General features: G+C 34.1%; 3 protein-coding genes across 4 annotated transcripts; 1 reads left to right on the forward strand and 2 right to left on the reverse strand.

Annotated features, from left to right (window-relative positions):
* Window positions 1-1,287: 1,287 nt before the first annotated feature.
* On the reverse strand, window positions 1,288-4,255 carry LOC149933375 (uncharacterized). The gene is made up of 2 exons (XM_090156727.1): window positions 1,954-4,255; window positions 1,288-1,891 (listed from the first exon to the last, which is right to left on the reverse strand). The coding sequence occupies exons 1-2, from the start codon at window positions 4,166-4,168 to the stop codon at window positions 1,854-1,856; spliced, it is 2,253 nt and encodes a 750-aa protein (XP_090012853.1). The 5' UTR covers window positions 4,169-4,255; the 3' UTR covers window positions 1,288-1,853.
* A 2,361-nt stretch (window positions 4,256-6,616) lies between these two features.
* Window positions 6,617-8,300, forward strand: LOC149933376 (putative U3 small nucleolar RNA-associated protein 11). Its single transcript, XM_090155951.1, has 8 exons — window positions 6,617-6,845; window positions 7,099-7,160; window positions 7,232-7,334; window positions 7,399-7,512; window positions 7,572-7,665; window positions 7,735-7,865; window positions 7,932-8,042; window positions 8,099-8,300. Exons 1-8 carry the CDS (start codon window positions 6,786-6,788, stop codon window positions 8,183-8,185), a joined length of 762 nt encoding a protein of 253 aa, XP_090012077.1. The 5' UTR covers window positions 6,617-6,785; the 3' UTR covers window positions 8,186-8,300.
* Window positions 8,301-9,350: 1,050 nt separating this feature from the next.
* LOC149933377 (uncharacterized) lies at window positions 9,351-15,586 on the reverse strand. 2 transcript variants are annotated; one of them, XM_090156396.1, is made up of 12 exons: window positions 15,445-15,586; window positions 15,213-15,383; window positions 14,946-15,052; window positions 14,763-14,877; window positions 13,514-14,687; window positions 13,313-13,445; window positions 12,611-12,845; window positions 11,481-12,086; window positions 11,316-11,423; window positions 10,360-11,252; window positions 9,944-9,967; window positions 9,351-9,649 (listed from the first exon to the last, which is right to left on the reverse strand). In XM_090156396.1, the coding sequence occupies exons 1-12, from the start codon at window positions 15,485-15,487 to the stop codon at window positions 9,584-9,586; spliced, it is 3,675 nt and encodes a 1,224-aa protein (XP_090012522.1). In that variant the 5' UTR covers window positions 15,488-15,586; the 3' UTR covers window positions 9,351-9,583. The 2 variants fall into 2 exon arrangements, with proteins under 2 accessions (XP_090012522.1, XP_090012523.1); XM_090156397.1 differs by lacking the exons at window positions 9,351-9,649; window positions 9,944-9,967 and adding an exon at window positions 10,068-10,109.
* Between the last annotated feature and the right edge of the window lie 423 nt (window positions 15,587-16,009).

A 16,009-nucleotide genomic window follows, 5' to 3' on the forward strand; every position in this document is an offset into this window, starting at 1 on the left:
ACAAAATTTAAAATACACATTTTTAAAGTTTAACTACCCCAGGTCCAAGGCAGCTAGCGACTTTTATTTTTTAGTAACTACTAACTACAATTAAAATCAAAGGATCTGCTATATTTTTCATGCTTTGCAAGTTTACACTTCATTAAAATCTCGAGATTTTAAATATATGTAAAACACGAAGGAGCAGATCTTTTATTACAAATAAAAAAATAATATTTAATTTAATTTATAATAATTTTAAAACAATAATTTAGTGAATTAAAAAATTAAAAAACGAAAAATCCAAAAAGTTACTTACTTCAACCTTTCTTCCAGTTATTAGTTTTGTTTTGAACTTGGTTTACGTTTTAGTTTTACTTTGCTATTCTAGAAAATTCCATAACAAAGAACACGCGAATAATCTAGCCAATAGGCGCTAGAATAAACAGCTTCTGCCTTTCGCTAAGAAGTTTTAATACACACAGTATGAATAACGGACGTGCAAGTTTCTCTTTATATGGTCCTTGCCGCTGTGGCCTAAAGAGAGGTGCCAGAAATAAGCACTAGTTCGGAAATTTCACAGCGTTCTCCTCTGATGGCCTTGAAACTCAACAAATTTGAAAAAGACCCGCGGTTATTCGACCAGTTTGTAAACTATTTGAAAATACCAAATACTTTTTTCCTATCTTTTCGAATATTCGACTATTTGATCAAGAAAAACGAATATTCGCGAACTTTCCCAAGTGCTATTCGATTCGACGAATCGAATATTCTATTTGGTATTCGATCGAATTATTTGGTCTAACCAAATATTTTGCACACCCTATGGTTTAAGGTTACGTGAAATGGTTGATAAAAGTTTAAATGAGGTGATAAACAACTGTTATTTGCACCAAAAGTGACATAAGACCAAAAAGTGTGTCAATTCTACCTTCGCACCCGCTAAAACATCTAGCGAGAGCTATTCTCACTATAGACTACATACCGTACTAGTTGGAGTATTACTAGCAACATTATATTTAGTCTATTGTCTGGCGCGATTTTCTCTCTTCGATTTACTTGCCCATAGACATGCGTTCTAAAACGCCTCCCTCGGTAGCGCTGCAGTTGCGAAATTTTTCCGAATTTGTTGACGTAGCTCGTACGTCACTCTTACCACCCCCCTCCCCCTTATCCCAGTTCATTCCCCTCAGTGCAACAATCTCCCACTGAACGATTTACCTTTCTGACACATTTGGGTATTATGTCGGGTTTCAACTTCAAGTAACACTATTGATTGTATCATAAGTAACATAATAAATATAAGTATGGCACTAAATTTTGTGATCAGAAATTTCCTAAGTAAAAACTACTAACATCTCACTCTCCGTTGGCAGTTAGTTTTTACAGTTAAACGTGTTTCAGTTTCCAAAAAGCCTCGACTAATCCTTCACTTAGGTTGTAGCCGGTCGGTGGCAATTTCTCACTGCACCGTCACTGACGATTCCACAGACTACTAATAAATAGTGGAATGTTCTCAGCCACGTAATTATTGGTATTAGCGAAACCGACTATAATTAGAAAAATAAGCGTCGGAAGAATGGGAAGTATCATACTTAGAAACACTAAATAACACTATAATTATGTTACTTATGATTGAATTGGGTTATTTAAGGAGTAAAACCAAGTTCGAAAAATACCGTACACTTACCAAAAAACAAATAAAAAGTTATTTTCTATTATTTAAACATCCGAAAATTCAACTGAAATTGCAAAATTTTATTGAATGTCCGACCCCTCAAACGATACACTTGTTAGCATTGAAAATAAGATCTTCGAACTGGCCCAATGAGGGATTGCACCAAGGTCACTTTGTCCGCAGTCGATTAAGTGTATTAGGTAAAAAATCCGTGCTCGATGTCAGTATTTGGATCTGTTAGAATTAAGAATTAGATCAAAACTATTCATTAATTAAAAGTACGTAACAGTTCTTACCGCAGGCTGTAAATAGCAGAACTATTTTCGCTATTTGGTTGAGAACTAACACATCTAACTGTTGTTCAACGACACACCTGCACGTGGGACATTCGTTCTTGGCTCTTCGCCAAGCGTTGATGCAGCGCTCGCAAAACGAATGAGAGCAACTCAAAGCCACAGCCTTGTCGAAAACCTCCGTGCAAATGGAACACCTTAAATTACTCTTAATTTCTCTGTAAAACGTTTCGTTTTTAGCGAGGGCTTGTTGAATTTCGTTAATTTCTCGCGCTTTTATTTCAAGTTGTTTCGTAGCGTGTTCTTCTTTCTCGTCCGATATCAATTGCAGTTGCAGAATTCCTTTCTTCAATGCATTTTTCATTTTACCAAGCTGCTTATTTTCTTCCTCGAGTTGGAGCAGTCGGTGCGACTCGGGAATGTGCCCTTCAGCCTGGGCTCGCGTACTTTCCAAAACCTTCTCAACAGATATTTTAGATTTCAATTCGCTTTCCCGCAATGACATATTTAACTTTCTAATTTCCTCTTCATTCTGTTTCTTAAGTTCCTCTTTTTCAGCGACCATTTTATTATAATTCGCGATAGCTTCTTCCAACGTTGTCTGTTGTTGAAAGATTAATCCTTTTAAATCTTCAATTTCCTTTTCTTGTTCTTGAACTACAGATTTTAGATTTGAAACCTCCGCTTGGTCTGAAATATCTTTGAATCGCGACGCTTGGTTTCTTAGTAATACAACTTGTTGTTGAAATTCGTCTAATTCCGCATCTTTGGCTTTTATTTGTTCCTCAAAATGCTTTTCCGTCAAATGTGGTTCAGTTTTTATTTTTCTTAAACTCTCGATTTCTTTTTCCGCGGTTGTGGCTCGGTTGTGGTTGTCGCTCGCTACTTTCTCCAAAGATTGAAACTTTAATTGCTCTTCATTTCTCTTCTTTCTTTCGATTTCTAGATTTTGCCTCAGTCGTTTCTCTGTCCGATCGTTCAAGTCAATCGTTGTCTTCATTTTATCATTGCCTTCCTTCAGTTTCGCGGTAACGGATTGGGAATCCAAAAGTGTACTTTCAACTTCCTTAAATTGGCGCTGCAAGTCTTCGATCGCTCGCGCTCTTTCGCTAATAACCCTTTGATCGTCGAGGTGTCGACTTTCGTAAACTTTCCAATTTTGTTTCGCTGATTTAATTACATTTTCGTTTTCCGTTTTTAAGGCTTCTTTCGCTCTCTTCTCTTCGGCGAGTTGGCACCTCAAAGACATTTGTACTTCCTGCTCCTTTTGTAATTGCGCAACATTGACCATTCTCTCGCCCTCAAGCTGCGTTCGTAATTGTTTCTCAACTTGTTTAGATGTAAGCAGTTCACCGTTTTCTCGCTTGGACTCTTTAACTAGTTTCGTTAAATTGGCAATTGATACTTCTTTCTCGCTCAAACGTTTCTCGTAGTTTTCAATTACATTATTACTCTTGGCCGAATTTTCTAGTAGGATTTTCATTTCGTTTGCTTTTTCATTTAGCGTCGAAGATAATTTACGGTTTTCATTTACTAAACCTTCGTTTAAACGCGTTTGCGATTGCAATTTTAAATAGTTAACGTTATTATTTTTCAAATGCTCCTCGCGTAATTTAACCAGTTCGGCCCGGTGGTGACTTTTAAGACTTTCAATCTCCCTTGTTTTGGCATCCATTTGCCTTTGGAATATTCCAGGGGACTGTCGCGCCTGGCGAAGAGTTTTGATCTCTTTATTTTTTGAGTTTAAAGCTTGTCCCAAATACTCAATGTTTTCTTTTAAAGCTCTAACCACTCTATGTAGTGTTAATCGAGACAATCCTTCCACCGAAACACCGTCCATAGTTAGCTCGCCTATTTTAAACGATTCCGTTAAGTTGTACTTTGAATACAAATAGTAATATTGATATTGCCCGTTATTATTCCGAAACGATATTACGTCTCCTTCCTTAATACAAATCTCGGTATTTTTGTCAATATCCTCCCAATTAATACGGGTAGTATAACGATAATCGGAGACATCTTTAAGACACCAACCTTCTATCGTTTTCCTAAATTGAGCTTGACGGCCGCAAATATCCGAGTTTATTACGGAGAAATCCGATCCCAGTCCGTTTCCGACGACGAACGTTTCATTTCTTGCCGCATTCAACAAAAATATCTCGGCGTTCAGCATCCTTCTGATTGGTTTTAGACAGTACCAGCCACCGGAAGCCATCATTTTCGATTTGTTTTAAAGAACACCAGTATTATTTCAAAAATAACCTTATTTTAATTAACTTAAATGAGTTATAATTATAAAATTAGGCTGAATGTATTTTGTGAAGAACTAATAATCTTATCTGAAACTGCTTTTTGTACCTGATGCGTACGTTAGATAATATGTTCCCGAAGGATAGCAACGTCAAAGAGTTTCTGGCATCGTGTCAAAAAATAAGAGGATGATAATAATAATATTATTATCTTCTTATACTTAGTTTTAGCATATGTAACATAATCACTCATAAGTATGCCATAAAAGCATTTTCGTTAATGAAACCTTGTTCACGGTATATGACGTAAATTACGGCACTTACAACTCCGTGACGAAATATGCATCATCAACTTTACTGATGGGAAACGGAAGTTAGTGAGAATTCCTCGCGCGTTTCTGGCTTTGATTATGTCAAGTTTAGCTCGTGCCTCGCGATCACATGATTTCATTTCCATGGTAACCTTTTCAAGAGCACAAGGATTATAAGCATTTTTGCATTTTTGGGTCCGCTCAATGTATGTTCCGCGTGAAACAAGGTCTCATTGAATTTTTTTCAATGGAAATATTATACAGAGGCACACTTATGAGTAATTGTGTTACATATGGTTTTAGTATCATTACATATTTTACCTTAAAATATATTATCGAAAATTAACATTAGTATGTTCCTTATACACGTGAGCCGACGCATTTCTTATCTGACGCAATATTCTCATGAGGTCAAAAACGCGTCTCCAATTCGCTTAAATACGACTTTTTGGCTAGCCATTCTAACCGTTTAACCGACCATGGGCCAAACATCATTATTTGGCCCATGAACCGACCGACCGGAAATAGTTCCTTCCCAGATGAATTTGGAGAGGGAAGTAAAAACCGAGTATCTTTTATTGAAGCGTCCATTAAGAAAAAATTATTTACTAAAACTACCGACGTTAGATTAACCCTGGGAGGGCTTTCTGTTAATATGTAGACCAATTTTTCTAATTTTGGGACAAATACATTGGGCTAGAGATAAATAAAAGAGCAAATTTACTTAAAGGGGCTCCAAAGTTCGGTAGCAAAAAAAAAAGAAAATTGAACATGCTTTTCATTCCCCCCAAACCCTCACTCGGCCTTGGCAAAGGCGGGCAGAGTCAACCGTAAATTTCGCACTGTACTGACTTTACACACATTTTGCCACCGAACTTTGGAGCCCCTTTAAATAATTGTAAATGTAGGGGTCTGAAGGTCACAAGGCTCAGTTTTAAAAAAAACCTTGGGTACGTTCAGTAACTCATATTTAAGACAAGCACTAAACTACCGAATTTTTTTCGAAATTTCAGTGCTTATAATCGTGACGTCAGAAGTTGTTGAACATAGAAAGCGCGGTACGCGTGATTGAAGTTGGCCGTGCCTCGGTGAACCGCGATTTTTTTTCATTTTAAAATGGCGGGGAGAAATGGAAGAAATAAACAAAGGCTTAACTTTAGCTTACTATTTAATAGGAAAACCAATTTATAAATAATTAATGAACAAACTGAGTAACTCTTCCCATCGCTGTCAGTTAATTTCGCCCTTACAACATCATTTTCCCTCTAAGACGCCATAACCAAAATCGTGATAAAAAAAAATCGTGGCAGAATTTATAGTAGAAGCCCTATATTAAGAAAAACAGTGCAGTGAGCGCACTTTACGGGCCGATGACTTCGATTCGTAAGCGCTAACAATCCGCTGTGGCTGAACTTGGCTGAACGTACCCCTTATTTCCAAGTTAAGTTAGAAGAAACCACCTATGGACTGTGAGAAGGATGATAAAATACGCGAAAAAGTAGATTAGTCCATAATTAAAAGGGATAATATAGCTAAATCCTATTACTCGAAGATCTATTTGATCCGAGTTTCGCGTTTTTTGCTCGAAGACCTATTGGGTACGAGTTAGTAGTATGTTTTTTAATTTCTTCAAATTTGTTTAGGATTTAGCTATATTATCCCTTTTAATTATGGACTAATCTACTTTTTCGCGTATTTTATCATCCTTCTCACAGTCCATAGGTGGTTTCTTCTAACTTAACTTATCGTATATACTATTCTCCACCACACTCCCCCCTTTTCGGCTTTCCGTTGCTATATGCAACGCGTTTTGAAATTTTTAATGTTTAGGCTAAGTTTCTCCTTTCGATTTAACAGTCGCCAGCCAGATTTCCCGCACGGTACTGATGAGTTCCAAATAGAACGAAACCGGTCTACCGTTGGAATTTCTGGCTATTTTACTTAATTTTAATTTAGTTTATTACTCGAAGATCTATTTGATCCCAGTTTCGCGTTTTTTGCTCGAAGACCTATTGGGTACGAGTTAGTAGTATGTTTTTTAATTTCTTCAAATTTGTTTAGGATTTAGCCATATTATCCCTTTTAATTATGGACTAATCTACTTTTTCGCGTATTTTATCATCCTTATTTCCAAGCCTGGTAACCAAGTTGTCCGTTTCTTATCTTAAGATTGTCTGCTAGCCCAGTTACCGTAAGGGATTTTGGTGGTTGTCTTTACTATTTTTCACTCTTAACCATAGTACCATTTGAGTTGTTATTTTTGAATTAAATTAAAATGTCATCGTTGAGAAATGCTTCTAAGTCTCATCAAACCTTACACAAAGAACGACACCAAGTATGAACTTTATATTCGAAAACGTTTTTGAAACTACCTTTGCCTTAAAATTGCCATGCAATCATTAAAATATTTAAAATTAGCCTATATGGTTAGAGTTTAAAATTTTAGTTAAGAAAGTTATTGCTTAAGTCAGTTTAATATTCCTCATCTACAGCATGGATTCAATAGCGATGCATTTTATCCATGCTTGCTTTTCACATTTAAGTCATTGCTTTCATCCTCTCATTCATTAATGCATGCAAATTTTTAGCCTGAATCTCGTAAACAACTTGGATTTTTGGAGAAGAAAAAAGATTATAAGAAGAGAGCCAAGTATGTGTTACCTAAATTTTTATTGCTGAAGGGCTTTTGTTTCTTTGCTTTACAAGCTCTTTGTTTTCAAGGGATTTTCATCAAAAAGATAAAGTTTTGAAAGCTTTACGAAGAAAAGCATTAGCTCGTAATCCAGATGAATATTACTTTCATATGATAAACTCGAGAGTTGAAGTAAGTTTAAACGTAGCCATTTTGATTATCCTCATACCATAAATTTTTTACTTTTGCATTGAAGGATGGCTTGCATCACAAGAAAGAAAAAGCGCAGGAGTTTACACCTGAGCAGTTAAAACTAATGCAAACTCAAGATATAAACTACATAACATATCGTCGTAATATCGAAGGAAAGGTGGGTTCAGGCATATAAATTATGATAAACCATGTACAATAACCTATTGATCTTTAAAGAAAATTACCAGATTACAAGCGGAACTGCATTTGTTAGATGTTGAAGATAAACCCAAAAACAAACACACTATATTTGTCAATGACAAAAAACAAGGTAAATATTCACTTATTTACAACCTTGCATAATTGCACTTTTTATTTAAAAATACGTTTATATTTTCAGCAAAATTGTTAAACTTGGCTGAATATTTTGACACCCATCCCTCCTTACTGGACAGAACATATAACAGGCCTAAATTGGATATGCTTAAGAAATCAAGCTTGTCTGAAACCCTCAATGAGGAATCTTTTAAGGTAAATACTGATAGTGTTAAATATGAACCAAAAGATAACAAACATTTAATATCGTGAAATATTTAGAGACTTGAAAAGATGAAAAAGCAAAGATATAATGAATTGAATAACCGAATAATGCGAGAGAAAGAGTTGGCTGTACTAGAGAGAAAAATGTTTCTTAGAAAACAACTAGCTGTAAGTTTTGAGAAAAAAACTTGAGATAGTGCCTTTCTTAACCTTCAAAATTTCAGAATAAAAAGGAAGAAGTTAAGAAAATTAAAGATGGAACTAAAACTTCAGCCCCTGTATATTTATGGAAAAAAGAACGCAAACGATAATATTCATTGCTAATAAAAATATATTTTGTGACACAAAACTCTTTAATTGAACCTCAAAGCAAGCAATGAATTTAGAATTCCCTAATAAATGACACTTAAAAGAAAACCCTTCGGATTTATTCCTGTATTACGCAAGAAAGACTGAAGTATTGCCCCTGTCATAGCAGGAACGTGAAATATTAATTTAATCACCTGATGAGATCTTAAAATTTCTCAGTATAAATGGTTAAGATAATCACTTCTTTAAACAGTATTTAAATCTACTACAGTCTACATTGATGAATATTATTGACCAATACACTTTTGACAAGGAAAAGACCCTTTTACCTGGTTAATGCCATTAGAGGCTGATTTATAAATTCCTTTAGTTTTATCAACAGTCTATATCACCAATTTTAAATTGGTTAAAAACCGCAAAAAATATTAAATTTCCTTGTTTCATTCACTAATGATTTTAAATTCCAATTAGTTTAGTTCCAATTGCGTAAAATAGTGTTAAGAGGTTTTTTTATAACAAATCAGTAACGTTTTCCATTTGAATTCTCGAGATTCGCTCTGAATCCATCGCTGACTTAATTGATCACACTCTGATTGACAAAGAAATGGAACATCTACAGATCAGTTTCAATTCCCTTTCCGCCTAAAGTTCAAATTGGCCGGTGAATAACCAATGTATTTCTTATGAAGAATGACTATCCAAGAAAAGTAAGCTCCTTAGCCCTAAAAAAATCAATTCAGCTTTGCTCTATCATGTGATCTTATGCACCCATGTTAATATTTTGGGGGAAGTAAACAACACCAGGGCTACCACCTAAATCTAGAAAATAGTAAAATAAAGACCAATGTTTTCCTGTACACAATGAAAAACCTTTAATTAAAAACAAATTAAACTCCATTTTAAATTTTAATTAAGTTTTTCTTATTGCATGAGAAAATGTTGGTTTTTACTTTTAGTATAATATACACTAGTTTTGAAGTATTATGAATTTTATGATATATATCTGAATATAATTAGAAGAATAACGGACTTTTCAAATTAAAAATAGGGACCAATGTTAAACAAAATTAAATCTTTAATTCAACTAAATTATCTCAAAAACAGATTCCAAAAATTTATTTAGTTTGTACTTAATTAAATAGTTATGTAATAATTTGTAGCTATTTAGTCATAATATGCCTCAGTTTTGACCATTTCATAAAATGACTTTGAACAGAGTATAAAAATATTTAAAACTGATGGTGCTTTTCCCCAAATTTATAAGAAAATATTTAGGGACCAAATCTTAATTTTAAGTAGAATAGAGAATAAATTCAGTATACCAAATAAATTTAAATCTTTCAATGAATGACAATATTTAATGTAAGATAATGGAAGATTCTTTATATAACAAATATAATTTATAATTGGTCACTGGGATGAATAAGTTCTAAAAACTTATCCACATCCATCTTCTCAAACAACTCCTGAAAATAATTTTTTCTATTAATAGTTTATTAGTTTTCTAGATCAAACAAGCATTTTAAATACAAAATAACAAAAATTAATGATTTGTAAAAAATGGTTTAAATAAACAATAAAATTTATTTAAAGATTCATTCTTATTTCACACGTAAATATCACTGGAGGATAAATACTTCATCTTAAACATTGGATTTTAAATAAGTTTTATTGATAATTAAACCATATTTAAACATCAATATAAATTAAATTAGTTTCATAATTACAAAAAATACATTGAGAACCAAAATAATACTTACTGGTACTTGACTTCTTTTCTTTTCCTAATATAAATAAAAATTTATTAGTATTGAGTTCCCTGATTGCAAGATTAATCTCGAGTTTAAGTAATATATCTGCTCTCAAATGGAAACTGAATTTAAAAAAATTTAACTGCGTCTAGTATTGGTCACAGTTGGACAAAATCTTCATAATTGGTTAAATAAAAGGGAAATTTAGTTATTATTTAGTTCATAAAACTTTAATTTTTTCAATTGTCAAAATAGTTGTTAGATTCTCAATTAAGAGTCTAGTAAATAAATATTTTCAGTCTGAGATATAGTGTTACTGTTTCAATTAGAATTGCAAATTTCAATAACACCCAGGAAGTCTTGTTCACTCTTAGTAACTTGAATAAGTTCTTCGTTCTTATTAAAAATAGTTATATAAAACTAACCTGAAGGTTTTTTCTTTTAAGCCCTTTTCTGACACGCATCTCCGAAATGACATTTGATAATTTCTCAGCTTTTGCATTTAATGGAACTATACTTGACAAAGAAGCTTGCGTTAAATTATTGCCATCCGTTTCATGTATTAGAGGTCTCTCTTTAGATTTCCTAAATTTCTTATTATCTTTGATATTTGGTTTAGTGTTTCTATCATTGGAGCATGTTAGAGATTTAAAATCCTTCATATTTATTGTAGACAAAACAGTCACTTCTCTCCCCTTAGTTGTCTTTAAATGTGTTTTGTGGACAACAGGATCATTTATATCCGTTCTCTTCATTTCTTTACCAATTGAGCCTTCTTTACAAGATTTTTCAGCAGCTGATTTTGTTTCCTGCACTCGTGTAAGGTCATTATCTGGAAAGGGGGATTTTGCTTTTAAAAGCTGGGTTTTGTTTTCCAGGCTTGCATTAACCATCCGATCTTCAGTGACACCTGGTTGAGTAGCAGCTATAGTCAATGGATTTTGCGCTGGTGAAGCTTGTGTTATAACTTTCTCCTTATCATTTATGGAAGAACCCTCCAAATTCTTTATAGTCATTTCCTTTGACACAGCTTTTAAAAGTACTCCGGCTTTAGGTAAGGATTCTAATGTTCCAGCCAATTCCTTAGGACTGGGCTTCGTTGATGGTTTGTTATTAACTGTATTCACATTATCAAACCTAAGAGTCCTTACATGTACTAATTGATCTCTATTAGCGCTTTTTAAGTCAGCAGGATTGAGAACCTTTACTGTTTGGTTTTGGTTACTGCCATTAAGGATAATTCCACTTGGCTTTTTTAAGATATTAGCCGGTTTTATAGGTGTTCGTTTGATTATTTTATTTAATCCGCCAATGGACACTAGAAAAATAAAGTAATATTTATAAATTTAACGCTAGATTTTGATACAATAAAGTATCGTACCATTGCTAATTTTTGCAGATGTTTGTTGAAGAAATGGCATATTCAGATTAGTCATTGTACTACTACTTTTTTGATCCAACATTACTTGAGGCAAGTTTAGCACAGGACCTAAAATGGCTTGTCTTAGGTTTTTGATGAGCAGACTATATACCAAAAATAACTTACTAAGAAAATGAACATCAGGAAAAGCAATCTTAACTGGCGTCACAGCTGTCGCATTTACCACAAAAGTATTACAACTATTTCCACCAAGATTCAGCTGCATGTTAGTGGGCAAGGTTGACATTATAGGTTGATCCAGAACTCTGATGCATGTTCCAAATTCGGAAGATTCAAATGGAACACCAGGGCTTGATTGATAAGTTTTGTTCTGGACACTCGTAACAGCACTTTCATTTAAGAAGGAGGATTGTACAATTTGTGAAGAGATACTATTGAGACTGTCGTGGCTTATCACCCAAACATTATTTGGTTGAGTAGATCCATCCCTAACTGGGCTCATTTCAGTTATCTCACAAAACAATTGACTAGATGGTTCTTCCACTATATCTTTCTCATTTTTGGAAGAAATTGTGGGTGTTGACGATTGGGATATACTTTGGCTACCTTTAGGTGTTTTTGGTTGTTGTTCGTCATTAACAGGCTGTGGTTGTTCATTAATAGCATGGTGAATTTCTGTTGTTGAATTTTTCTGGGCTTTCACAGCCTCAGCTAGATCATTCATGCATGTAACAGCATCAAAGCTGTCTTGGGCAGATTCCACTGGTTTGTCTGGAAAATGAATATCAGCATAGGCAAAAAGTATTTAAGTCCCTAAGAACCACGTCCTAAAATCTGTACATATGGTCATCTGTAGGTTGTAAAACTATGGTTATTTTGATATTGAACAATTCCAGATCCGATGGGTAAACATTTTATGAATAGAAGTTATTAAAACATACCTTATTTTTCTGTACGAATAACGATGAAGAAAAACTAATAATGCCTGCTTTAGCCACTACCTATCTAGCTTTCAATGGCAAACCAAAGAGGGTGTGGTGATAATTTATGGTCGCGAATAGTTAAGTAATTTTTTTATTATTTAAAACTTTAGCTTAATAATACTTTTATAGTAAATATTATTTTAACAAGAAATGTTGACCCAGCAGATCTGGGATTTATATTAAATTTTAATTGTCATTCAATGAAAATGAAATACTAGTTTTTCAACCTAATTGGGAAATACTATACTTAAAATTATAAGTTCATGGTTCTTAGAGATGTAAATATGTTCTTAGTAGAGTATAGATACCTACCAAACAGCAAGTTCATCATGTCAACAAAAACTGGATCTGATTCAGTCTTCTCAATTATATCCTTAATAAGAGTTTCTGATATATTTGACTCTGGAACTGGGGTTTTTGGTTGAATTCCATCAATTTTAATAGCTTCTACAGATGTTTCGTGTTTATCAGTGAACACCACTTGATTGATATTCTCCGTTAATTTATCAATTAGTGGTGTGTAATTGATCAACTCTTCAAGCATCGCCTAAAAAACAAAATTGAAAATAATATAATCATTACCACATAGTGTTCGTACGGGGTCAAAATAAAGCTATCCTCGAAAAAAATGTCGGGGTTGGGGGAAAATGTCAGGGGTTTTTGGGGTGGGGTTAAACTATCCCAGAAAAAAATTGTTTGGATCAGGTAAGGAAACCGCCGAAAAAAATAATACTGGCTTATTAATAACTAAAAGAACCAAATAATTTCGTGGAAGGAGGTTTATAGTAAAAAACCATTACCAAATAAATAAGCTTGTTTCCAATTCCAAAGTTCAAACTTCAAACATACATTCCCGAAAATTAACCCCCGAAACATTTTATTTTTTATCTTCGGAACCCCCGAAACATTTTATTTTTTATCTTCGGTACCAGGTCGGGGAAAATGTTGGGGGTTTTCGAGGTAAGAGTCCCCATACGAACACTATTACCACCCAAAAATTAAAATTCCACATACACCATAATTTGATGTATCTTCAAGTTGATTTGATTGTGAATGGGTACTGTTATTCAATGGAACCGATTCTAAGGTTCTTGGATGTTTTGTAGTTGACGGAGAAGAACTCAGTAGCCTTCTTCTTGGGATTAAGCTGTAGAAATTAAAATTATTATTTGCTATGCAATTTCCCTTTTTTGGAAAATAAAGAAAAAACATTACTTTTTTCTCCTTGGCGAACAGAAACTGTTGTCCATTGATGGAGAAAATTGTTTAACTGGAGTAGTTAAAGACGCCACTTGAGATCGTTGTTGGGCTAGTTCATATCTAGGAGAGTTGAAATCGGGATATCTTGAAGGTAATTCCGGTTGAACTGAATTCACTGGTGTTACATCGTCACTCGAATTCAAGTGAAATGGATCTTCCATCTGGCTTCGGGATGCTGAAAATCTGGGAGATCTGAAGAGGCAGCTCGGGCTGGTTTTTGAGAAATCCAAAGGAGAGTTCTGTCTCAAGGAGTATCTTTTGACAGGGGTTTCAAATTCTCTATAATTTGTTTCTCCAAGCGTGGAATTTAATGTACTAACTGCTGGACTTGACAAATTGGGACTAAAATTAATAGTAGAATTACCACTACTACTGAAAATTTGAGAAGAATTCACATTGGGTACTGTAAAAGTTATTTCTGGTATCGACACTGATATGGTGGGGCAACTTTTTTCAGGTGTATTCTTATTAGCAGTTTGACCAGCAACACTATGTTCGCTTACTATCACCACACATCCTGTTTCTTGGGCATTCACTGCTGAGGTACTCGCAGTTAAATTATCAATAGCAATCAATGAAGATGAACAAGATTTGGCGCTTTGGCGTAAATACGAATGGGAAATAGTTTCACTATGGTTTGAGATTGGAAGTATTGATGCACTAGCTTGTGATGTAGAGAAAGTTTGGGTAAAATAAGTATTGCTTTTCGTATGATTAGTAGAGGAAGTACTTGTTAAGCGTTTTGTACCCACACTATTATTTGTTTCCACGGTAATACCAGAGTCACAGTGTTCTTTATTATTTAAACTTCTAGTTTTCACTATTTGGGTTGAACTAGCTGTTTCAATAGTGTTTTTCATTGTATCCAAAGAGGATATTGTGATAGAATTTAATTCCTTTAATCTGTTCACATTTTCCAAGTGTAAAGTTTGAGAACTGGCACTTTCGCAGGCATTTCTGTTAGATGAATTAGGGTGAAAGTCAATATTGCATTGAGAAAGGCTTTGCACGCCACATGAAGAATTGGAAGAATTCAACTCTTCCGTTCGATTTTCATTAGAAACAGCTGTAGAAGTCAATTCAGGGTTTACAACACCTTTTTGATTATTTGTACTGCGTTTTTGGTTGGCTGCAAAAAAAAAAATTAAATTTTTATATCACCCAATCTGTTTCTCAATAACTAAAATAAAAAATTATGCCATACCTGAACATGTTGTTAATGGTAACAAATTACCAGTTTTACGTGACAATTGATTAATACGTTTGGCCATAGAGTTCTTGAGTTTATAAGGTTTAACGACTCCCTTCACTTTGTTTGTCTAAAAATTTAGAAACATACTCATAGTCAAGGCATTAGATGTCAATGAAATATGGTTAATATACTTACATTTTGCCTTTTTCTAATTTCATAAAGCTTCAACATACGTTGAAGATTGGGCAAAACATTAATGAAACTGTCTGCAAAGTTTAAAATGTCTTCTTCTGGACACAAATCTATGGAATTTGTAATGCAAATTTACCCATAAGATATACAAGATTTAATTTAGCTCAAACCACCCTGACTCCCTAAGTTAATACCACCGAAATATTACTGTATACGATTTTATAAGAGGGCCCGCTTAAAAAGAGAGATAGATTAATAAAAATTACGCACTTAAGTGTGTAAATACATAGAAGCTCTTCAAAATTTCCATTATTGAATGCCCTTCGATGGATGTTGGGTGTTTGACTCCATTTTTAAGGCATTCCGCATACTCTTTCAAATGAACACACTCAGATAAAAAGAGATTTTCTGTTTGGGAGCAGCCAGTTTCTACCAAATAGCCTAAAAAAGGGTTGCATAAGTTTTTATTTGATCAGATTTGTAACTAAATAATTTAACAAACCTAGAACAAGTCTGGCTTCTTCTGATGGCATGTACCCATGCATATTGGTAGTTCCACCTCAGAAATTTCCAAAGAAAAACATCTAACGGTATTGAAAATTTGTAATAACCTAGAAATGCTGAGAAAAAAGCGCCAATTTGACAAGTTATTTTATATTTTAAATAAAAGAGGTTGCTCAGGTTGATAAGAGAAGGCGCCACGGAGCGTCGTGCTTCGTGACCTCATGCTGTGACGAACTTTGAAGCATGGATTAATCCATGGATGAATTGATTGTTTTTAATTCATACATGATTAATCTATTACTAGGATCTAGAATTAATAAAGTGGTATTCGATTATCACAGTTTACCGTAGATTGGAGCTGATAATGCTAATTTGGGAAAATTTTTGTTGGGCCCCGAAATACATTAGACTAGATTCACGAGAACTTACATTGTTGGTCGGTGGTGTCGCTTTTATCGAAAAGCTATTTGATATAGCGGCGCGCTGTTATCTTGTGATATCGCAAGTGAAAAGTTAATGTGTCGATGCAAAAAAACGAGTTTTATGGGGTTGTTTGACCTTTG

Source organism: Leiobunum rupestre, chromosome 8, assembly GCF_980474605.1.
Source record: "Leiobunum rupestre chromosome 8, qqLeiRupe1.1.hap1, whole genome shotgun sequence".
Taxonomy (NCBI): Eukaryota; Metazoa; Arthropoda; class Arachnida; order Opiliones; family Sclerosomatidae; genus Leiobunum; species Leiobunum rupestre.